The sequence below is a fragment of the Callospermophilus lateralis genome, chromosome 10, assembly GCF_048772815.1.
Source record: "Callospermophilus lateralis isolate mCalLat2 chromosome 10, mCalLat2.hap1, whole genome shotgun sequence".
NCBI classification, from domain to species: domain Eukaryota; kingdom Metazoa; phylum Chordata; class Mammalia; order Rodentia; family Sciuridae; genus Callospermophilus; species Callospermophilus lateralis.
In genome coordinates, this window is record NC_135314.1 from 118,170,819 (window position 1) to 118,195,298 (window position 24,480).

Here is a 24,480-nt window from a genome sequence, read left to right on the forward strand (position 1 = left end):
TTTTATGTGGTGCTGAGGATCAAATCCATTGCCTCATGTGTACTAGGCAAGTGCTCTACCACTGAGCCCCAGCCCCAGCCCAGAGCTAGAAGCTTTCTGAATGAGTACACCTGCCCAAATGTTTTTTCTTCATTCATCCAAAAAATTGAAAAAAAGAAGCAAATGCTTTCATCCCTTCCCTGTCTCGTGCTGATCTGTCAGGTCACAAATCATTCAGCCCGTATGTCTGTGTGTGCAGCAGATCATCTCTGTAACCTTTTTCTTCAAGAGAAAATTGTAGAGCTTCTGCCATTGCCTTGGTTACTGTATTGTCACCTGATACCCCACATTCCTCATCTCCACCTGGCTGTATTGCTGTAATCTACCATAGGATATAAACTTGTGTTTTGCTTTTTTTTTTTTTCCATATTTAATAACTTCAGGAGACCAGTACTGTGGAGGACGGCTTGAAAGACCTTCTGGTTCTTTTAAAACCCCTAACTGGCCAGACCGGGATTACCCTGCAGGAGTCACCTGTGTGTGGCACATCATAGCCCCAAAGAACCAGGTGAGGCTCCTTGATAAAGAAAGTGTGCATTTGTGAGCTGCCCAGGTGGTGTGAGGGGCCCACCCAAGAGCCTCTGGTTTGGAGCTAAGGATATGGGGAGAGAAAAGTTCTATTGGATTCATACTTCTTCCTGTGGAGAGGGAGGTTGAAATTCTCCTTTGTACTATTTCACTTGCAAAGTCATGGTTTTAATTTCTGTAGTTATGATTTTCAAAACAGTTTTTAAAATGCAAATACTGGACCATCCCCACTTGAGGTTGTTTAAACCTGCAGCAGATGTTCTGAGCGTGGTGGTGTGAGCAGCAGGGGCCAGCAGGAAGGAGAAAACCCCAGAACATGTGCTCTCGGAGCTCTGGTCACTCACACGGCAAACCCTGCTGATGGCCCTCCTGCTAAGCAAGCCAGACGGTCTGGTTCGTGAGCTTCACAGAAAGCCAGGCATCTCATCTCTTCACAGAACCATATGCCACCGTGGGAGACTGGTCTGCTTTAAGCTGTTTTGGGTGTTATTTAAAATAAAATGTGTGCAAGTTCCGCACAAAAATTGTATTGCTTTAAAACAATCAATAGAGAAGGTGTGGTTTTCCAGTAGTTACTAGTTCATGGTAATGTGAATTTTTGTCCTTTTGGGGAACCACTTTCAGATATTAATTATAGGGCAGAAACTGGCGCAGGAATAGATGAAAATTTGTTTGTAAAATTTTAAAACTAACTTGGTAAAGATTATTATTATTATAAATACTATCATAAGGCAGGGTGGTAGAGTTGGTATTATAGTAGCTCAATGGTAGAGTGCTTGCCTAGCATGTGTGAGGCACTGGGTTCGATTCTCAGCACCATATATAAATAAATGAATAAAATAAAGGTCCATCAACAACTTAAAAAAAAAAAAAAAGCATTATTATAGTCTCTAATCCAAGCACAATGAGCTCAGCATTGTGATTTAAAAAAAAAAAAAAAAAAAAACTTTTCTAAACTGATCTTTCATGTAACTTGTATACATATTATTTGCCATATATTTATTTTTAAAATGGACAACTATTCAGGCCAGTATACCATTGTAAGTCATTGATTTGAGCACACACACACACACACAAATACACACATAAACACACACATACACATTTTAATCATAATCCCCAAACTCAGTTTTATTTTTTAGAAGAAAAACACAGTCATTTATTTGATAATGGAGGAGTCTCAAAGTCCATCTGAAACATTTTACAGTTTAAAATAACATTTAAAATTACATTTCTGAAACATTTAAACCATTTTGTAATTCTTGAAATTACATTGGTCACTCTTTTCTCTGTGACATTTATAAATCTGACCAAATATTTCAACTTAATTAACTTGAAGATTACAATTCAGCATCTCTCTTCCGTGATGATTTAACGTCTGAGTTTGAGTTTTGTTAATGTGACTTTTGGCTTCAGCCGGTGAGTTTTCCATCATCATTGTAGCATTTGAAACCACTGGCAGCTCTGTCCAAAAGACAAAAATATAGTGGGAAAATTAAATCCTAAATAATTTTTATGCAAGTCTGTGGAATTTTTCTACTGCAAAAAAATTCTGCCTCCACCTTTTCTCATAGCTTGTCTCCCTTATGTTCTTATTTATTTACTTATTTTAAATCTTCTGTCCATAAGTTTTTATATGACGAATTTCTAAGTAAAGAAAACCAAGCTAATTTTTAAATGGAAAGCATAGTTGCTGGTGAGAAATCACTTGACCCCTAGGAAATATCATAATACAATTAAAATAAACCATTAATCTCCCACCATGGATGCTGATTCCTTTGCAGGTAGGTAAATTTGTAGGTGCATAGCAATTATATTCCAAGCCAAAATTTACCTTTGTGTGCATTTGTGATGTTGTTATCATCTTCACCCAGATGACAAGTCTTCATTATCAAATAGGAATTATTGCCCATTGATAGGAATTAATTTCCACTATCTTCCCAGAGGTTGATGGACAGGGTTGCTGTACACCTGCTGCTCAGTAAAAGTGGACACTGCTGTCTAAGGTCCATGGTGTCAGTGAATTCCATGAGATTTCCTGGGATTCACACGTCAGAGGTGCTCTTAAAGACTCTGCTTTTCAGGGGAATGATGATTATCCATTAAATGGAAATTTCCCATCCACTTGAATAATTTAACACTATTCTTGGTGCTAGAGCAAAATAATCAAGAAACACTTTAGAATCCTAATGACTCCGTACATCGATGCTTTTATGCAGCCTCTTCAAAAACCTGTCACATCCTAGGTAGGCTGCGCTCAGCACACTCACCTTTCCAGAAAGACATTCCACTCCCCTGAATCTCTGATCCTAAACATTTGACTCCTTTACGTGTGATAAGAACATGCGTCTGTCTCCTTCCCTCAAAAGAACAGCTATATCTGCTCATGCCCCGCCAACAGACACACCCTGCCATGCTCTGATGCTGGTGACATATACCAGATAATACTTCTGATTTTTGTTGGTTTTCTTTCAGAGAAGAATGAATACAATTAGAATATAGTCCCCTTTCCCACTCTGACACACACCCGATTATCCAATTAGTCTTTATTTTTCTCAATTTTCTCTCCCCACCCCCAGGTTTATTGAGGTATAGTTGATGAATTAAAAAAAGTGTATATTTACTGTTTAAAGCATGATGTTTTAATAAATGTGTGCATTGTGAAATGGTTACCACATGAGGCTAATTAACATACCTATCATCTCACATAGTTATCCTTGTGGGCATGAACATGTGTTTGTGGGTATGTGGTGAGAACATTTAAGATCCACTCTTGAAATTTTCAGATATACCACACATTGTTATCTGTAGATATTGTGCTATAGAATACATCTCCAGAAGCAACTGTAGCTTTGTGTCGTTGGAGTTAACGTGGCAGACTTCTGTAAGCTATAGGTGAACAGAGCTCCTGAGACCAAGGTTGATCAGGGTTTGAGATTATCATTTATTATGATTAACAATGAAAGCAAAAAAAAAATGCCATACTTTTGTTGACTCAGTAACAAACATTGGGACAAGAATTATCATTATTTAAAAAAAAATTTTTTTAGTTGTCGATGGACCTTTATTTTATTTATTGGTCTGTGGTGTTTAGAATCAAACCCAGTGCCTCACACATGCTAAGCAAGTGCTCTACCATTGAGCTAAAACCAACCCCATCCTGATACAAGAATTATTGAAACAGAATCAATGCTTTTTTTTAAAAAAACAAAGAAAAATCATGGTATTCTACAGATCTGAGAAATGGAAATTTTTCACTTAAGATTATTCAACAGTACTATTTTTGACACTCCTAATGTTGTGCTTTCTCTAAAGCTTATAGAATTAAAGTTTGAAAAGTTTGATGTGGAGCGAGATAACTACTGCCGATATGATTATGTGGCTGTGTTTAATGGTGGAGAAGTCAATGATGCCAAAAGGATTGGAAAGTATTGTGGCGACAGTCCCCCTGCGTAAGTGGCTCTCATTTGTGTCATTACTATTTTAATAACTCTGAGTTTGTTTTTGTTTTGTTTTGTTTTTTGGTACTGGAGATCGAACCCAAGTTTGCTTAACCACCGAGGCACATCCCCAGCCCTTTTAAAAATATTTTATTAGAGATAGGGTCTTGCTGAGTTGCTAAGAGCCTCACTAAATTGCTGAGACTGGCTTTGAACTTGCAATCCTCCTGCCTCAGTCTCCTGAGCCACTGGGATTACAGGTGTGCACCAGTGCACCTGGCCTGAAGTTGTTTTTTAAAATAAATTTCCTAATCACATTTATTTTCTGGAAGATTTTATGCTGCTTTTTCTTGAGTTTCATAATTCTTGGAGTCCCATTTGGCACCATTAAGAGAATATAGCCACCCCAGGCCTGAGGCCACAGCAGGGAGAGCATGGTGAGGCCTAGAAGGTCACGTTAGTGATGCACCAGGGTCAGATGCCGAGCCAGACAATTGGGGGTATCAGTGCCCTGCAAAGGTGAGCTCAGGTATCAGGATAGAATGGGAAATCCTGAGAAGCAGACAATGGCTAAGTATTGGGGATCCAGGCAAGAAGGCCTGGAAGCTGATAACAAAAATGGGTGATCGTAGTTGATCAGGATCTGTCCTGGACAGTTTGAGGCCTCGTACTTGCTCCTCATGTCGTAGCCCAAATCGACAAGCTCCGTCCAGTGGACAAATAGAGAAGACTGCAACCAACAGTTAGAGAAAATATATTCTTTTCAAGCAAAAATGGACACTGGAGAAAGAGAAACCATAACTACCAAATAATTAAAGAAAGTTGATGAGCAGTTAGGTTTTCCTACCCAAGCGGTAAAAACTAAGCCCAGATGGCTTTTATCCATGAGTTCTAACACACATTTGAGAAACAGGAATTTTCAACACTACACAGATTATTTTAGAGAAAAATAAGCATTGTTCCACAATTTATTTTATAAATTTAGTATAAACTTGACATCAAAGGGTAGGGATAATATAAGAAAAGAATATTAGAGACCAGTCTCATTTATGAATATGATGAAAAACGAATTCTAAAAGAAAAATATTAGCAAGATAAATACAGCAGTGTATGAAAAAATACCCTATGACTAGGAATTCAAGGTTGGTTTGAATCTAGAAAATCTTTTAAATTTATTTATGCATTTCCAAATTAAAGTGTGACTTATGGATTTAATTTTTATTTGTTGGAAACATTTTACTGAAAATACCTTTTCTTAATAGCTTGATTAAAAAATTTTGTATTTTAAAAAATACTTTAAAAGTAACAAAAATATTAAGAACCCAAGAATAAACATTAAAAAAAAAAACCTTGCAAAGGCCTTAATATAGAAAATTACAAATCTTTACTAAGAGATATTTTCAAAGACCAAAATAAATGGAAGTATATACAGTGCTCATGAATAGAAAAACTCTATTATTTACAACATAAGCCTGGCAATCTGATTCTAAAACTGACCAAGTGGCAAGGGTGACGCAGTACACAGCATCGAGGGTGTAGGTGGACAAAATTAAGTTCTGAAGTAGAAAAGCCCGTCAAGAGGACTTGCTACAGGCATATCAGAAAGCTGTTGAATTAAGACAGCGCGAGACCCCCCTGCCCCTGCTGAAAAATAGGAGGAGCCAGGCGGGTATGCCTGAAATCCCAGCGGCTTAGGAGGCTGCTGAGGCAGGAGGATTGTGAGTTCAAAGCAAGCCTCAGCAACTTAATGAGGCCCCAAGCAACTTAGGGAGAGCCTGTTCTAAATAAAATATGTATAAATAAAAGGGGCAGGGATGTGACTCAGTGTTTAAGAATCCCTGAGTTCAATCCCAGGTACCAAAAAAAGAAAAATAGGGTAGAAATCATTTATTCATGTGAAATGTGAAATGAAATTATATTCATATCTATAAAACATAAAAATCAACAACAGGTGAATCGAGAATGTAAAAAAGAAACAAATGAGAATTTCAGTTCATCAAAATACACTATAAAGGGGGAGAAGAGAAGGCACAAGTGGACTCAAATTATTTTTTAGTTAATGATGGAACTTTTTATTTTATTTGTTTTTATGGGGTGCTGAGAATCGAACCCAGTGCCTTACCCACTGAGCCACAACCCCAGCCCTGCACTCAAATTTTTGGAACACACATTTGACAGAGTCCTAGGTTCCAGAATATACCAAAATAATTTTAAAATAAGGAAAAGACAACTCAATAGGAAAAGTGGGCAAAGATATTTGAAAAGGTATTCCCAAGAGAAGAAAGCTGCACAGTGAATAAACCTTTGAAGAGTGTAAATTGGCATAATCTCTTTGAAAATCAGCTTTCGTTATCCCCTGAAGTTGAATTCATCAGACAACCATGTATCTGTGACCTAGCAGATACCTGCCCTCCTGGTGTACCAGTTACAGAGTTTGCCCGTGTGCACCATGAGACATCAGTCCACTGTTATCAAGAGAAGGTTTAAACTGTGTTCTAGGACACAGCATCAAAAGCAGTGCATAAACCTCACAGTTACAATGTTGAAAAAAAGCCCGGAAAAATAAAACACCACGCTACTACTTTTATATGAAGTGTTAAAACATGCAGATCTATACAATATACCGTTTAGTGATGCATATGTATGTGATGAACAGGAGGAAAGAAGGCAGTGATAAACACGAAGTTCAGGTGAGTGGCTCTTCCTCGAGGGTGCGTAGGGAGGCCATAACTGAGCCTCATTCATTCCTGAGAAATGTGACTGGCACAGCCTACCAACTAGCCCTCTGTTCATAAGACTATTTTCCCATAGTCAGAATACTTCTGGGTAGGGCAGAAAATGAGAAAACTTGTTTCTGGAGCTTTTCTCACGTTAAAAATATGACTAGGAGGAGCACTGGCTAGGTGGGTGTCACCTTACCGTACTTAGATCTGGCTCAGTGCACTATGGGTGCCATTGAATTAATTCAAAAACATTTATATATATTATACCCTGGCTGTGTGCTGGGTGCCATGTTAGGTACCAGAATACAGAGATAAGGAGCAGGAAGGAACAAAAACAAAGCAGATAAGTAAATTGGCAAGGGAATGTCCTGGATGGGGTCTTTGGCCCAATCTGGGCATGTGACCAGAGGAAGCTTTTTGGAGGAGATAGTGCCTCTTGAAGGAAGAAGGCATTGCACTTAATCAGAGGCAGAGGGGAGGTCAGCCTCACCCCAAGCAGAAGAAACTCTGTCAAGAAAGATATGCAGGGGAGATAGACGCTATTTCTGGAAACTAAACCTTGAGTTGGGGCTTGAGGACGAGGCAGAGGGATGCATTGTTCCTTGTCCCGCAGAGGTGGGAGTGCATTTAGACAGGGTTAACATGCCCAGGAGCTCTAGACTCCCATCCTAGGCAAGGTGAGAGGGGAGGCTCGTTCGGAGGTTGTTGCTAGGGTCCAGGTGAAGCTGAGGAGGTAGAGATGAAGGGGAGGGATGAATCAAGAAATATTTAGGAGGTAAAGTTAGCAGGATATGGTGGTTGGCTGGCTGTAGTGATTGAAGGAGGGAAAGACTGGAATGACAAGCTGGAGACAGCTGACACAGCTGGCCGTATGCCACATGAGACCAGGGAAAGCTCTGCGAGATCTCGCCTTGCCTTCCTAGCTGTTTGCAACACGAATTAGCAGATGCAACACTTGGCCCTGGGTATATTATGGCACTGTGATTCTGTCACATTTAGACAAAGCTCAGGGGGAAAAAAGCTGTCTTTGTTACTGAAAGACTCCTCCATGAGAAAATTCAATTTCCAATACAATGCCTCCAAGAATATCACAGAAACGCAGCGGATGGTGACTGTGATTAAAGCATCACGAGGAGAAGGCAGACCTGAGTGGGTCTCGAGACTTCCTTTGCTGCTCATAATAAGTGCTTTTTGTAATCCTTTAAACACGATTAACCTGTTCTTAACTTGTAATTGTATGGAGGTGAGAATGTAGGTGTTTAGTGCATCGTTTTTTATTTACTTAATGGAATGCGTTTTCCAAAAGCAGGTTAGCATATTTCTGTTGAAGGCTTGAATCCCAGAAGCATTATTTAAATTACTTTCGTCACTTTGGGGACTAGAAATATAAATGTAGGCCATGAAATTCAGTTTTATGTTTGTCCCATCCCTTGGCTCAGGTTATTATTCAAGATGGAAAATATTCTGCAGTTTTTCTAACTGGTTGGTTCAAGTTCAGATCTACCCACTCGGAGCAGCTGGGCGGGGAGGATGGTGTGGGGAGAATTGTTTCATTACGTTTTGCCTAAGAAGTGACTTGACTGGTGGCACCTCCAAAAAGAACTTAAGTCAGATCCCTGACTAATTCAATTCAATCACTTGTCCAACCTTTGTCTGCTTCTGGATTCGTTTTTACATAGAAGCAACCAAACAGCATTTTCATTCTTATTTAAAAGAACAATAGCAAACCTTAAATGAAACCGCTGTCTTGTATAATATAACGATCCCCTAAGATTTCAGAGAGTTTTTGGACTTCAGTTATCATCTGTACCAGGTCTTTGGTACCCACTCGCCAGCAAGCTCCTCCAATTAGAGTTCTGAGTGGTGTGGTTGGTGACTGCCAAAAGAGAGTGATCACTTTCTCTTTTTCCTTAAGAGCATTTCCTAATGGGCATTATAAATAGCAAGCTCTCCTTTGTGGGCATGCATTAGAACTCCCATTAAAAATGAGACGGAAGTGCCTTTAAACCCTGCATGACTTTCTTTTTTTTTTTTTTTTTTATCCCAGGGTGAACAGCCCACTGAGATAATCCCTCTGGCTGTATCTTTATAGGGAGTGGGAATTTGTTCATCAGATTTGTCCATCGGATTCTCTGTGGCCAGCATCTGGTTCCCCAAGCTGGCTTGAACCCACAGTGTTCATTCAAAAAACTGCCCTCTTCCCAAGTAGGCAAACCCTGAGGTGGCTGTGGAAGCCAAACACAGCATCTGCGTACACACTGGTCCCAATGTCTACCACGGTCGCTGTAGATCACTGGATCCTGGGTTCACATCCTGATTCCCACAAAATTGCCACCGGACCTTGGGCCAATCACTTGAACTCTCTGAACTTCAGCTGACTATTCCATAAGAAGGGGATAATAACGGTGGTTGTGGAGATGGGTTGGGAGGCGCACGGTGTTGAGCTGAGCTAACACCTGGGAGATGTTGAGCTACTGTGTTAACATTTAGCAAATCAAGACTTGACCTTTTTAATGTCTCAGCTTTTAGGTGTAAATAAATGGCTAATGTATTTTTAAAAATCAATGGACAGCTAGAAAATTTTACATTTTCAGAGAGGTACCACTTAAACCTTAACATATATATGTAAACATGTTTTCTTCTTTTAGACCAATTGTATCTGAGAAAAATGAACTTCTTATTCAGTTTTTATCAGACTTAAGTTTAACTGCAGATGGATTCATTGGTCACTACAAATTCAGGCCCAAAAAATTACCCACAACGACAGCAGTACCCGTTACCACCACGTTCCCTGTAACTGTAGGTAAGTTTTTCTGTTTGGAAGTTTAGTGCAAAAACCTTAGGAGTATGAAAATAATTCTTTTGAAGTAGAAAAAAATAAGAAAAAGATACCAGAAACTAAAATACTAAAGTGAAAACTTATGTAAGAAAATAACACAACACTATTAATGAAGGAGGGATAGGGTAACAATGCTTACAAACTAATAGCTTTAAAACCTCATCTAAGAAAATGATGAACACTTAATAGTTACTAAGGAAGCCTATTGTTTGCCCAACTTCCCTTTTTTGGCACTTACAAAAGTGTGGTTTTTCTTTTTTTATTCAAAACATTTTAACACGTAATTATGCATATTCGTGCAGTACAGTATGATATTTGCTATGTGTATATAATGTGTAATGGTCAAATCAGGGTGATCAGCACTTTTAGCTCCTTAAACAAATATCCATTTCATTGTGTTGGAAAACTTTGAATGCCTCTCTTTTAGTTCTTTATAAAATCTATAATAAATTGTTGTGAACTATAGTCACCCTACTGTGCTATAGGATGCTAGAACTTATTCCCATCTCACTGTAATTTGTATCCCTTAGCTGACCTTCCTCTATCTCCCCTCTCTCCTATCCTTCTGTGTGTTTTTTTAAATATAAAATTGTAGTATGTTAGGTTAAAGTTCTTTCTATTCCTGCCAGTTTTCATATCTGCAAATTTTAAAAAATGTTTTTATAGTAGATGGACACAGTAACTTTATTTTAATTTTATGTGGTGCTGAGGATCAAACCCAGTGCCTCACACGTGCTAGGCAAGCACGCTACCGACTGAGCTATAGCCCCAGCCCAATGTCTGTAAATTTTGATTGGGGATTTTTTGCTCCTAAGCAAAATGTCATATAAGATACATTACTTTTTTTTTCAAATTGAAGTAAATCAAACAAAAATATTTAAAATATTTCAGAAGTTGTTTGGGAAAACTGGTCTAGGGCATAGTGTAAGGACTAGAGAGGCAGGAGTAGGTCTCTATGTATATAGTCTTTATATTCTATCTCTCCATCCACTGGGATCTCAGGATTCAGATTAAAAATAGGTAAGTCCAGGGCAGAGGAAAAAGGGGGGAAGCCTTAGGATATGAAATAGGCTGGAATAAGCCAGCTTTGTTGCCTGCCATATTGTGCACTCACTCTGGATAGGGCTGACCTGAGCACAGGCTGGCACTTCCAGGTCTGGTTTTTCTGGGCACTCTTCAAGTGGGCCACCTTGTGGCCTGAATGTGCACTGCCTCGCGTCACTGTAGTTCTTTCTCCAGTTCATCTCAGCAGGCCTGGTGTTCTTACTTTGTCCATTGTTAACTGTCTGGTCACACCCCAGGTGCTGGTGGTTCTCTGGCTTTTATCTCAATCCTAAACTTTCTCTGAAATTTCAAACATGTATTTATAATTATCTCCTAGACATTTTGAGACTGCTGGCCATATAAATGAAAGCATATCAAATTCATTTTTATCACTGTTTTCTGCCTCAAAAATACTTCTTTACCTGTTTCCCCAAACATATGCACATCTCTAGTAGCCACATTGTCCTCCTTTATCTTACTTTCTGACGGTGACCCTGCCTGCCCACAGGCCATGTCATTGTGCCATTAAACTTACTTTCTCCATTTGTGATATCCTATATGGCAGCCATGACTGAGCACTTGAAATGTGGCTAGTGATAGTAGAAACTAAAGTTTGCATTTGATTTTAATTAATTGAAACTTGAAAGCCTCTCAAGGCTAATGACAACCATACTGGGCAGCCCAGGAGCCCAAACATTTTTGGTGATGTATAAGACCCTTCACTCTTTGCTCCTCTTTAGAGCTTCGTTTTCAGGCCCTGTCACCTCTCTCTGTATGCTCTGAGTGTTTTGGTTTTAATCCAAGTGTGGGGGAAAGCTGTGGGTAGGTTTAAGCCAAGTTCAAGATTAGATTTGCATGTTATGAAGATCACTCTGGGCACTGTGAGGTGAATGGATTGTAGGAATTTAAAAAATGAGTAGGCCAGGTGCTCTGGCGCACTCCTGTAATCCCAGCAGTTCCATAAACTGAGGCAGGAGGATTGCGAGTTCAAAGCCAGCCTCAGCAAACAGCGAGGTACTAAGCAACTCAGGGAGACCCTGTCTCTAAATAAAATACAAAAAGGGCTGGGGATGGGGCTCATTGGTTGAGTGCCCCTGAGTTCAATTCCCAGTACCCCACTCCCACCAAGGGAAAAAAAAAAAAAAAGGATGAGCAGGTTCTGGTTGTCCAGATGAACTGTGCTATGACAAAAACAAATAGTCAAGAGATGAATGGGAGACGGTGACAGGTCATGGTGGCAGGAGGTTTCAGAGTGCCACCTGAGCTTCTGGTTCGTACAGATGGGGCATAATGCTATCATTCACTGAGGCAGAGAATGGGGTTTGGGGGGTGATAGACAAATTAAGCTGTGCCCTCGTTGGGTTTGAAGTGTCCATGGTACATTCAGGTAAAGATGACATGCACTCAGACTTATGGGCTGTAGATGAGGAGAGCTTGAAGGGGAAGAGGCTGTACTGGATAGTAGGATACCTAAATTGGAGACATTGGCAATGAGTAATTTTAGCACAAAGACTTGTGCATCTGGGACTGAATGAGATAGAGATGGAGCGGGGGAAGGTGCTTGTTGAAGATGAGGACAGGGGACTGAGGGATCATGTATGGGGAGGTGGACCTACCAGGAGGGTTGTAGGAAGGGACACATGGAGAGGAAGGCTAAAAACCGGGGCCCTGTGAGAGGAGGGTGGTAGATGACAGTAAGATGAAGTGGGGAGGGGTGACAGCCTGTGACTTAAAGGCCAGAGAAGCCGGAATCCACCAAAGGGTGACAAGGAGCAGTTCAGGAGATCCACCCAGCTCCCAGATGTTCTGAGGCTAAGGAGCCTGTTTCCCAGGGACGTTCTCTTTCACTGGTAATGCTAATTATTAGTGGGAGTACAAATTCAGAGTGAATAAATAATAAACTCACAGAGGAGTCAGAAGAACATATTAGAAGGCCAACATTACATTTGTGGATGTTTATCCAACAAGCACAATTCTGTTGTTTTTTGCAATTCTGTTTTCTTCTTAGCATCTTGTCACACATAAAAACAATCATCAGCAGATACTTTAAAAACATTTTAAAGATGAAAATGGGGGTTTCATATTTGCATTTGATCAACCCAGGGTTTCTCAACCTTGGCACTATTTACATTCTAGGCCAGATAATTACTTGTGTGGGGGGTCCCATTCATTGGAGGGTGTTTAGCAGCATCCCTGACAGCTACTCACTAGATGCCATTAGTACCCCCCCCCCCGAGTCATAACAACCAAAATGTCTCCAGATATTGACATATGACACCTACAGGGCAAAATTACCTCCAGAGGAGAGCCACTGTATTTATCTGTTTAGTTTTATTTTTAAATTTGTCTACTTCTCGGTTTTAAAAATCTTAATAGTCAATGCCAGGCTCAAAATAAATATTTAACGAGTACTCGCATCTTATTACGGATGTAACACTTTACACATGAGCAGCATTTCCAAAACCTTGTACCGCTCACATTTAGGCAATTGCATTTGAAGTGCACCAAGAAAGCTCCTTCCCTTCTCAGGGGAACACCGTAGGATTCCTTTTGTGAAGTGAAGGATTAAGCTGTATTTTATGAGTTCAGATTTGTTTGCCAGGTTTTTCTAAGCAGGGCACACACAGAGTGTATCTATTTTGGGTTGTAGTGTTAGAGTTATATCAAGGAAGAAGAGAACAGAGCTAAATTTGGATTATCTTTGATCTCAGGTTTAAAATTCAGTACAGGGTATTGAGTTGCCCTGAGGAAATTAGAGTAGCATGAAGAATTTCTTCTGCATGGTTTATAATTATTTCATTGCAATGGTAGATTGGTGGCTCAGAGAAAGCAGTGGTAGTCTTAAAAGGGGATTCAGATATAAAACTCCAATGATACTTGAGTTCATTTTCCTGAGTCTTATGTCTTTCTTCTTTGAATTAAGGTTTAAAACCCACTGTGGCCCTGTGTCAACAGAAGTGTAAACGGACGGGGACTCTGGAGAGCAATTATTGTTCAAGCAACTTTGGTAAGAAATTAAAAACAAATAAATTAAAAATAAAAAAAACACCTTTTCTCTTTAATCAGAAACTGGAGACTCCCTGCTTACCCTTTAAGGAATTTCCACAAACTTAATGGTGAAGGCCACGGACATTGTTTGTCTACCCAAGAAAATGATTTCCTATATGCAAGCGTGTGTTGACTTGTGTTACTCAAATTGTTAGATTTTACAGCTGAGAAAAATAAGCATTCAGAAAATGTGCTTTTTCTACAGAAGTGTGATAACTGGACTCTTGGTTCATTTTGTTGCTATTCTCTGTATTCCGGCTGAGTATTCCTGAAAAGACTGGTGCACTTTTCTTCCTTCACATACTTTGCATGATCCAGGTTTTTTTTCACACATCTGGAATTCAAGTTAAGTGCATCAGAAACATAGCTAAGCTGACATTCATCAGCTGGCCTCTCTCAGAAGAAATCCAAGTATTTCCTCTGTAGTGCACTTCCAAAGTACTAAATTATGATGTGGAAATCTGAAGTCCATTTGGAAACTCTTATGGAACCTGAGGAGATAGTACTTGGAATTTCTTAAGAGTTTTTTTTTTTTTTCCAATTAAAAAACGGTACCATCTGTGAAAGCTACTTAAAAGCAGTAGATGCTAAATTTGGTTATTTTAAAAAGCAGCTTAAATGAAACATTTAGGAAGTTTTATCAAGAAAAGAAAGTTGCTACAGCTCCAATAGACTACCCAAAATAAAGGGTCTCCCCAGACTTTACTTGCCTTTGTTGGTGCCTTAAAGTGGTAACTGTCTGTAGCCCCAGTGACCTTTATGGTAAAGAAGGTATAAAGACATTGAAGAGGGGCTGGGGTCATGGCTCAGTTGTAGAATGCTCGCTTTGCATGCATGAAGCACTGGGTTTGACCCTCAGCACTGCATAAATGTAAAATAAAGATATTGTGTTCACCTAAAACTAAAAAATAAATATTAAAAAAAAGGACATTGAAGCGCCTGGGGTCCTAAATCTGATTGCAGTTTGCTTACTGAAATTCAAATAACTGACATTAAAATGAAAACAAATAGCAGCAGGTGTCATTTCTATCACATCTAGGCTAGTCACCTGTAGGAGGTGGTTCAGGAAATTGTCCTTCCTGTGCCTTGGAAACCACCTGATCATACTTGGTTACAGATTGCCATTTTGCAGTGATCACTCATCACCAGGAATAAGGAAGGCATGATAAGAATACCGATTGTGGTGCTTGGTGCACTGCATAAGCAGCAAGGAGTGCTCACTTTGTCCCCAAGGGGTTAAGCTTGACTTATGCCATTGATTGTGATCATATGCACCGTTACCAAATACTATGACCAGTGGCCCAGGTGTTCTTAGCCAGAGCTGGTAACATTCCCTGGGGCAGTTGTTAGTTGTCACAAGAGCTAGGGAGTGCAACTATTTTGTTTTGTTTTTTTTTCTGGGCAGAGGACAGCTGGTAAAAATATCACTCACTACAAGCCCTATACCTCAAGGAATTGTCCCCTTAACTCCTAAAATGCCAACTGCATCCCTCAAGAAAGACAGCATCTTTGTATGACTCATAAGAGAGACTTTCCTCTTGAGTCAAGATAGAAAAATGGAGTTCTACATAATGAAAAGCAACTGACTTTTGCTAGATTTTTGTTGTTATTTTGACTTTATTTTTGTTTTGTTTTTCTAAAATATATTTATTTTTTAGTTGTAATTGAACACAATACTTTATTTTATTTATTTTTATGTGGTGCTGAGGATCAAACCCAGGGCCTCGCACTTGCTAGGCGAGCTCTTTACCACTGAGCCACAACCCCAGCTCCTTGTTTCATTTTTAAAGCAAGAAAAAGTTTTTTAAGTTATCCTTCAGTTCTATACTTTGACCATTAACTGGGATAAACAGGGTGAATAAGAAAGAAAATATGAAAGACCCAGATAAAGACAGATTTACTGATTAGTTTGAGGACAGAGGACAGCTGTGGGGAGGCATGGTGGACGTCACCCATAGACACACATCCTACCCCAACCTCCTAGTATGGTATCCTCTAAACAGTTAGGGTCTTGTTGAGCATTCACAGGCAGAAGCCATGAGCCTGTCCTTTATTTGGAAATTGATCTACGTGTTGGAAGGAATATTTTAAGGAGTCCCCATCTCATCAATAGACTGCTGTGTGGCAAGTGTTTGGGTTTCTCTCCTAGCTGCCAACACCTAACGACCAGGGTGGCATTACGTGACCCTTTTTTACTACCTGAACTTTGGTGACAAAATACACAAAATCCAGCTTGAGAGTTCATCAAGGGCCCATTCTTTTAACATTAAAATGTCACATTTCTGAAACTTAGAAGAGCACAAAACTACCTTCAGTTCTGCTTGCTTTTGCCTTCAGTGTCGTGTTTCCTTCCGCAGTATTAGCTGGCACCGTCATCACCACCGTCACTCGAGGTGGGAGTTTGCATGCCACAGTCTCAATCATCAACATCTACAAAGAGGGAAGTCTGGCAATCCAGCAGGCCGGCAAGAACATGAGCGCCAAGGTCATCGTGGTCTGCAAGCAGTGCCCGCTGCTCAGAAGAGGTGAGGAGCAAGAGAAGCGCTAGGCTTCCTTCCAGGGCGCTCAGAGGCAGAGAAGGAAAGGAGAGAGCCTCTCTGAGCAAGTCATGGATCTTTCCAGGCCTGGCTGGTGGAGGGAAGTAAAATCAGGGCTAATATATGCCCACATCTAGTAGAAAAGGAAGCCTACGGGGTCAGGCAGAATTGGACTATAATCCTAGTCCTTACAACTTGTGGAAGAAGAACAGGTGAGGGAAATAAGGAGTGAGTCCCAGAAGCATCTGAATTTGATTCAACAAAGAACAGATATGAAGGCAGTAGTTCAGGAGAGAGAGATTTTAGACTTTAGACTTTAGATTTTAGATTTTAGACTTTAGATTTTAGATTTTAGACACTTCGGGTGCCAATACTGCATTAAGAGGGAAAAGTCTAGCCAGCATTAGGAAATGCAGAATTGAACTTCAGAAGAGACAAGTATATTTGGGCTAGAATTAAAGATCTGGGAATCATTTGCATAGATAGGACCATTAAATGCATGGAGAGGAATGAATTTGTTGAGAGAGATTATGGAAAAGGAAAAGTTACACCAGAGGCAGAGGCACATGACTTTAAAGACTTTAAATCAACTTAAATACTAGTTCTTTAATTTATAAATAATATGTTCCACAGTTTAGAATTTTAAAAAAATAAATAGGGGTGTAAGATAAAAAGTGAGACCCCTCCCTTTTCCCCAGAGGTACTATAAAAATTTCCTTACAGAAAGCTTTATCCATATAAAGCATGGGCCTCTATGCTTAGGTGAATGACATCCTATGTACATTTTCTACTGCAACTTTTCCCCACAGAAAGTGAATGGCCTTAGTCTAGACCTGTATTAGCCAGCCACACCAATGTATAAAAAAAATAGTATAACAAATAGTACTTCCTTAAGTACTTTTTAATATCTATTTTTTGCAAGGGACTATATCAGTGCAAGCATGTAAACCATCTACTCTCAAGAAACTTCCATAGTATCTTTGCATAACTGTGCAGAGAGCTCTTTCCTTGGAGTGGTGATAACGTCTGGTATGTACTGTGACATACCGTGATTTCTGAGTCCAATCCTAGCTAAGTCCTTTCCTCAGTCTTGTCACATACTTCTACCACAATTAAACCACCCTTCAGTGCTGTGCCCCCCGACCACAATACTCACTTCAGGTAAGCCTCATTCTGTGTTCAGATTGTTCAGAAGAGGCAGGAGGCTGGCAGCCCCATGTTGAGTTGACATCTGCAGAAAAAACAGCAAAGGCTCTGTAAAGAATATTTCTTGCCAGATCTGCCAGGTAATGCACAGTTAATGTGCAGATATTGCACAACTAGCTTCTTTATGGTCTCCTAATGCTGCTGGCAGTCTAGCCTTGAGGTGACATCCACCTGCCCAGCCTACCAAGTTATATATTTCTCTTTTTTTCTTTCTTTTTCTTTCATTCATTCATTCTTTCTTTCTTTCTTTCTTTTTTTTTTTTTTGTACCGGGAATTGAACTCAGGGGCACTGGACCACTGAGCCACATCCCCAACCCCATTTTGTATTTTATTTAAAGACAGAATCTCACTGAATTGCATAGCATCTCACTGAGGCTGACTTTGAACTCGAAATCCTCCTGCCTCAGCCTTATATTTATCTTTTGATATACAGGGGACAAGAGTGGAATAAAAGAAGGAGGGAATCGGCTCCTCCTGATGACACTTTTCCATAGCACTCTAAATCGTTAGAGTTCAGCTAAAGCACCTCAGCTGAGCCCCCAGTCTCAACTTAACTGAGCCAAACTCATCAATGTATTAAAAAATAGAATCACAAATAATAGCACTTTTTAGTACCTATTTTTTTGCAAGGCACTGTCTGAATGCAAGAAGCATGTGAATCATCTGTGCCCTCAAGAAGTTGACATGGCAGATTCATGTTTGACCCCAGCAGAAGGGAGCGGATCACTAGTTGCCAGTTGCCAGAGAAATCCAGACAGACACATTATGGGACTATGAGAGGCCACCTGAAGAAGACCCATCATGAAACATTCGAGGCCCCTTGAGAAAGGGGAAGCGTTCATGTTAATAGTACATCATTCATAGTGAGCATCAGGGAGCTAGCCAGACCTGCAGCACCACAGGGTGGAAGATGACTGGGTCTCACTGTTTCATACAGGGTCCTTATGTTAGCAGAACTGGAAGATGTTACTGTTGAATCTAGACCTTTGCTAATGAGAGTATTAAGCCAGATTTTATCCTAGAAGGAATAAAGGTGTATCATGTACAGGAAAGAACTTTATCCAGAGGTAAGTTTTAGTCTAAATTTAGACTAAGAACACAGATAAGGAAAACTATTTATTGTATATTTTCTTTCTTTAGGTCTAAATTACATTATTATGGGCCAAGTGGGTGAAGATGGGCGAGGCAAAATCATGCCAAACAGCTTTATCATGATGTTCAAGACCAAGAATCAGAAGCTTCTGAATGCCTTAAAAAACAAGCAATGTTAACAGTGAACTGCATCTACTTAAACTGCACTCTGTCGTTGCCTTTGAAAGATCTGTTTTCCCTAAGTAGCAAACACACACACACACACACACACACACACACACACAGCCATACATTTAATCGAGCATTCTGAAAGATTGGACTGACTGACTCTTCACATGACGTAGGTGTGAGGCCTCCGAAGCTGCTGCTGGGAGTTCAGAGCCTGCACCAGGAAGCAGAGATCTGAGAACCTGCCAACTTGGTGCGGTGACAGGAAGCTACGGGCATCAAGCATTGACAGCTTGGAGCAGTTTGTTTATGCGTCTCTGTAAAAGGATATTTGAGATTTGAGTTGTGTGAGGATACAAAAAAGATTTTATAAGTGCAATATTTATAGTGATATTTGTTTTATCTTCAAGCATTTGCTGAAGTGTAACAACATTCTTCTCTTGCATTTTTTAAATCAAAGCTTAATAAAACATGTAAAAATGATTACACAGCAGCCGTTAAAGTTGTTCTTATAAAAAGTGGGACACCATTAAAAATATACTCTCTTCTAGCAGTAAGAATATTATTTACATATAAGGTTGTCTTTGCATTGTTTTGTTAAAATACTTAAGCATTCCAAAATTTCAGGGTCTCGGTGGACAAATAATGTCGGTAGACTATAATTTCTCTCTGCAGAAGCAGAAAATATTAGATAGAGCTAGAATGGTGTCCCTCAGAGCTAGTCCAAACTCTTTCATCCTGTTATTGAAACAGAAGCTCAGGTGAAGCTCGTGACTTGCCCAGAAGGCACATCTCCTGAGAGACAACGCAATCATCTTGGAGTCTGAATTTCAGACTCAGAGCCCTCACTGTCACTGGAAGAGGCCCTCCCTACCCAGCAGAAAGCCCCTTTACCCTGATTTGAAGAATTTAGGTAAAAAATTCTAGTACTTAGACTAGTATTTGCTAGCATAAATAATTGGCCTTTTACAGAGCTTGAACTTAGAAATAAGCCTGATGGCTCCTTACCTGTTCATCCCAGTTAGCTGGATCAGGTTGTACCAGCTAAGATACATTCTGCCATCGCTTTTTAAAAATATTTTTCTTAGTTGTTGATGGATCTTTATTTTATTTATTTATACATGGTGCTGAGAATTGAACCCAGTGCCTCTCACATGCTAGCCAAGCACTCTACCACTGAGCCACAATCCCAGCCTCTGCTATTGCTTTTTAATAAACATCTATTTTCTCTCAGCAGGGGAGAACTGTGAAGGGCCTCCCATAAATCACACAGCTGCTTAAAGTGTACCTATACCTGTAGTGGGTGTGACAACCAGCCTTCCAGGAGGGTCCTGGTCAGGCTATGGAGGTGGGGACAGTCATGTCTTATCCAAGAGAGTAGAAAGAGCATTAAGCATGAACAAAGACTTGGGTCACAAAGTCTCCCATGGTAGAAACAAAGTTTTAGAAATAAGGGAAATATTATTTTGGGTGAAAAACAATTCCCAGTCCTGGGGGTAATGGACATTTAAATGATAGCAAAATATAAGTTAAAAAGAAGAATCCCTGTTTTGGCAGAGGAGTGAGCAGAAGTAAGTAATAACTATGAACTGGCTGGCAGGGTTGGAAATCATTCCTAAGCTCTCACACCGAGATACCCATCTATTCCCGACTCACCAGCCAAGGAAGTGGATGAACTAGAGGACCCAGCAGATTGCTGAGTGGTTTTTTATTGGCAAGGGCCACCTTCTAGAAAGGCACCTCATCCAGCCAGGATGTAACATGAACTCCAATGGATTCCAGCCTTCCTTTTGAGAATACCTGTTAGTTCCTTTCAGAATACTTGCTAGAGGACTTTGGAGTAATTACTTAACATTCTGTTTTCTCTTCCATCTTCACAGGATCTTTGTACTGATGCATCACAGGCAGCATGTTTAGAAGGATCTGCTTCCTACATCACCAGTGAGACTGCCTTAGGTTTCTGAGTGGGACTGGAGGTGTAGTAGGGTAAAAACTTAGAAAAGTCATCCAAACTTCATTCCTTTGACATCTTTGACACAGACTTAGAACTGCTAAGGGAGTCGTGACTAATAGTATGGCCCTAGTATTATTGTGTTAGCTTTTTATCTCTGTGACCAAAATACCTGACAAGAACAACTTAGAGGAGGAAAAGTTTATTTTGGCTCCCAGTTTCAGAGGTCTAGTCCATGGTCCGCTGAGTCCATTGCTCTGGGCCTGAGGTGAGGTAGAACATCATGGCAGGAGGGCATGGTGGAGGAAACCTGCTCAGCTCATGGCAGACAGAAGGCAGGGTGAGCAAGGAGCCAGGGACAAAATATGAATTCCCAAGAGCATGCCTCCAGTGACAGACCTTCTCCAGCCACACCTGTCCATGGTTAGCATCCAGTATAGTAGTCCTTTTGTTAATCCATCAGTCGAATTAACCTGATTATGTTATAGTTCTCATAACCAATAATTTCACCTCTGAACAATGTCTCTCATCCTTATAGCCAAACCATGACACTTGTCTTTTGATGCAATTACTCAAAACAGAGATCATCAAGCTGAATAGTGAAGTTGTTTTCTGATCCAACATCCATTCCATAACTTCTGTTATGAAATCATTTATTTTGTCTGCATTTCAATTTCCTTAGTTTTAAATTGAGGAAGTGAAACTAGATAAATTCTGACATTTTCTTTAAGGAATTCATTTTAAATTTTTATTTGTGTGTTATAATTACACATAATAGTGGGATCCATTGTGATACATCTGTATATGCACATACCATAATTGGTCAATATAATTCCTCAAGTATCTCCCCTTTCCCTCTCATCTTTCTCCCCAATCGTCTTCCTCTACTGGTCTCCCTTCTTTTTAATATTTATATTTTAGTTGTAGTTGGAAACAATATATTTTATTTATTTTTATGTGGTGCTGAGGATTGAACCCAGGGCCTTGCATATGCTAGGCAAGTGCTCTTCCGCTGAGCCACAATCCCAGCCCCTCCCTCCTATTTTTATGAGATCTTTTTTCCTCTCTAGTTTCCACATATGGGAGAAAACATATAACTTTTGACTTTCTGAATCTGGCTTATTTCACTTAACATTTATGTTCTCCAATTCCAAAAACATGGGTCATTTTACAAATTTGCATATCAGCCTTGCACAGGAGCCATGCTAATCTTCTCTGTATTGTTCCAATTTTAGTATATTTATATAAATACATACATATAAAGAATGAATAGGTGACCATATTGATTGTATCACAAAACATTTCAGATTTATAAATAATACTAATGTGTTTTAAGAGGGTCTTGATAGCTCCATTTTCATCCTTTTGCATCAATTTAATTCCTGATATAAGGATCCAGCAAATTCCCCAAGTCTTTCAACATTAGTTGAAAAGCTTACCTTTTTCCCCCTTCATGTAGGGCAGTGCTACCAATGTCCAGTGAGACTTTATGGACTACTGAAATGATATAAACTAATGATAAAAAAATTTTTTAAAGAAACGCCTAAGTTAATCAGAAAGCTCTCATGTGACTTAAGTAATATTAATTAGAAACTACTTTTGCTTGAATTCATGGGTTTATTTATGCAAGTGCAAAAAAATCTGTGATAAAATAAATTAGATTAGCAAACATTAAAATTTATTTTGCCTAAGTGTTCTAAATCCCTTATATTGAGAGTGAAGGAGAAAAATATTAATTTAGAACTTTGATAACTTAAATATTTACATTAACATATTTAGGATAATCAGAAAAGATTAGAGTATTGAATTTTAAAACTAGTAGAAGGAAAAAAAAGAAAACCTTAAAGAAAGTGAAATAAGGAAAACTGCAAGAAAACATGATGGTAGCAATACAAATGTATCAGTAATTTTAATAAAAATAGTTAAACACAAAAGTAAAAAGTCAAAGGCAGACTAGATTAGGGAGGAAAAAGTCCAACAATAATCTATTTGAAGGAGACTTCTAAAACAAAAACTGAGAGGAAAAGGATAGAAAAAAAACTTTATGAGGAAAACATTAATACTAGAAAACAATAGATTTAAAGGCATTATTAAAGATGGTTATAAAGAGACACAACAATTCTAAACCTGTATGCAGCTAATAACATCCTTTAAAACATCTAATATTATATAAATGGAAAATATCAAGTTCATTAACATAATGGAGGATTTTAACATTTCTCTCAGTAATTGACATGTTTAAAAGAAAAACAGGATATAGAAGTTTGGTTTGGAGCCAGAGTTATGCAAAAAGTTATGCATAAAATGACAGATTTACTTAGCAAACATAGAGAATAATACCAAAAGCACATTACACTTCAGAACATATGGAACAATTTCAAAACTTGCCCATCTGCTGTATCACGAAACAAATCCCAACAAATTTCAAAGGTCTAGTATCATGAAGATACCTTTCAACAACATCGAAGAATTAGAATCCCCCCCAAGTAAACAATAATAACAGAAAACCCAAGAAAAACACTTTACTAGACATTCATAAATGTGCTTTTATTTTTAAAAATATTTTTATTAGTTATTGATGGACCTTTATTTATTTAATTGCTTATATGTGGCACTGAGAATCGAACTCAGTGCCTCATGCATGCTAGGCAAGTGCTCTACCAATGAGCCACCACTCCAGCCCATAAATGTGTTTTTACATAACCCATGTGAAAAAGAAACCAAAATGTAAAATAAATTACTAAAGACAGAACAGTAACAGAAATACTGCATTTTTAAAATGTGTAGAATGCAGCTTAAAGAGCCCTTTACATTTATCAGGAAGTTAGTAAAAGAATAACAGAATAAAATTATTTTTCTATTGTAGTGTTGGGGATTGAACCCAGGCAGGCAAACACCCTTCCATTGAGCTAAACCCAGCCTACAATGAACCTATAAACAGTAGAGAGAAATAAACATAGAGCATAGACTTGTATTATTATACAGTGGAGTGTCTGGAAACCTTCAGTTTGCTCCTCTGTAAAATAAGAAAGATGAATTGCATCTTTCTGAGATCCCTTAGGGTCTCAACATACGTCCATGTCCTTTATATCCCAGATTATACAGGTTAAAAAGTAGTATAGAAATAAAACTAACTAGTGGGCTGGGGATATAGCTCAGTTGGTAAAGTGCTTGCCTAGCACGCCCAAGGCCCTGGGTTCAATCTCTAGCACCAAATAAAATAAAATAAAATTAACCATTCTCTCCATTTTGAGCACTTTGGTCCCTCCTTAGACTGGCTCATTATTTTCTGAGGCTAACTCCTCCTTTCCTGTTTATTTACTATCTCACTGTTCATCTTCTCTCGCTCACCCATCTTGGTGGTCTGTTTGTTTTTTGTAGATGGACACAATTCCTTTGTTACTTATTTATTTAGTGACTTAGTTATTTATTTTAATTGGTGCTGAGGGTGAAATCCAGTGCCTCATACTCATAGGTAAGCACTCTATCACTGAGCCCGAGCCCCAGCCCCATCTTGGTGGTTTCTTGATCCTTGTCATAAAATTAAGTCTTTAATAAACTAGTGTTTTAGAAAAGCAGGGTCTAGACAACTTGTAAGTTCAGTTTTCCAACCCAGATGAATAAAAATTAATTCAAAATAGCAATGCTTTCAGATACATTTTACCCAACCAAGTAAAATGAGTTCAGGATCTCAAGTCAGTCATTATATAACCTTGAACAAATTATTTAAAATGCCAATTTACCCATCTATTAAATTAGTAGAAGTAGATGATTTAAGTTTTCTTCCAGTCTAATTTGAGGACCATTAGTGCACACAATTTTAAGTATATTACCTCTAGAATATTTACACATATAAATAATACA

The 24,480-nt window shown here is 39.0% G+C and overlaps 1 protein-coding gene and 1 non-coding gene across 4 annotated transcripts in view; one reads left to right on the forward strand and one right to left on the reverse strand.

Moving 5' to 3' along the window:
• Positions 1–19,153, forward strand: part of Pcolce2 (procollagen C-endopeptidase enhancer 2) — a 57,669-nt gene extending 38,516 nt beyond the window's left edge. For all 3 annotated transcript variants that reach the window (XM_076867701.2, XM_076867703.2, XM_076867704.2), the window contains exons 4-9: positions 423–547; positions 3,883–4,019; positions 9,379–9,533; positions 13,537–13,620; positions 16,019–16,186; positions 18,546–19,153. In XM_076867701.2, the coding sequence (XP_076723816.1) occupies positions 423–547; positions 3,883–4,019; positions 9,379–9,533; positions 13,537–13,620; positions 16,019–16,186; positions 18,546–18,676 (800 nt within the window). In that variant the 3' untranslated portion in view covers positions 18,677–19,153. The remainder of the gene's footprint in view (positions 1–422; positions 548–3,882; positions 4,020–9,378; positions 9,534–13,536; positions 13,621–16,018; positions 16,187–18,545) is intronic.
• A 2,615-nt stretch (positions 19,154–21,768) lies between these two features.
• Positions 21,769–21,878, reverse strand: LOC143409092 (U6 spliceosomal RNA). Its single transcript, XR_013092600.1, has one exon. It is a non-coding gene; the product is annotated as a U6 spliceosomal RNA (small nuclear RNA).
• Between the last annotated feature and the right edge of the window lie 2,602 nt (positions 21,879–24,480).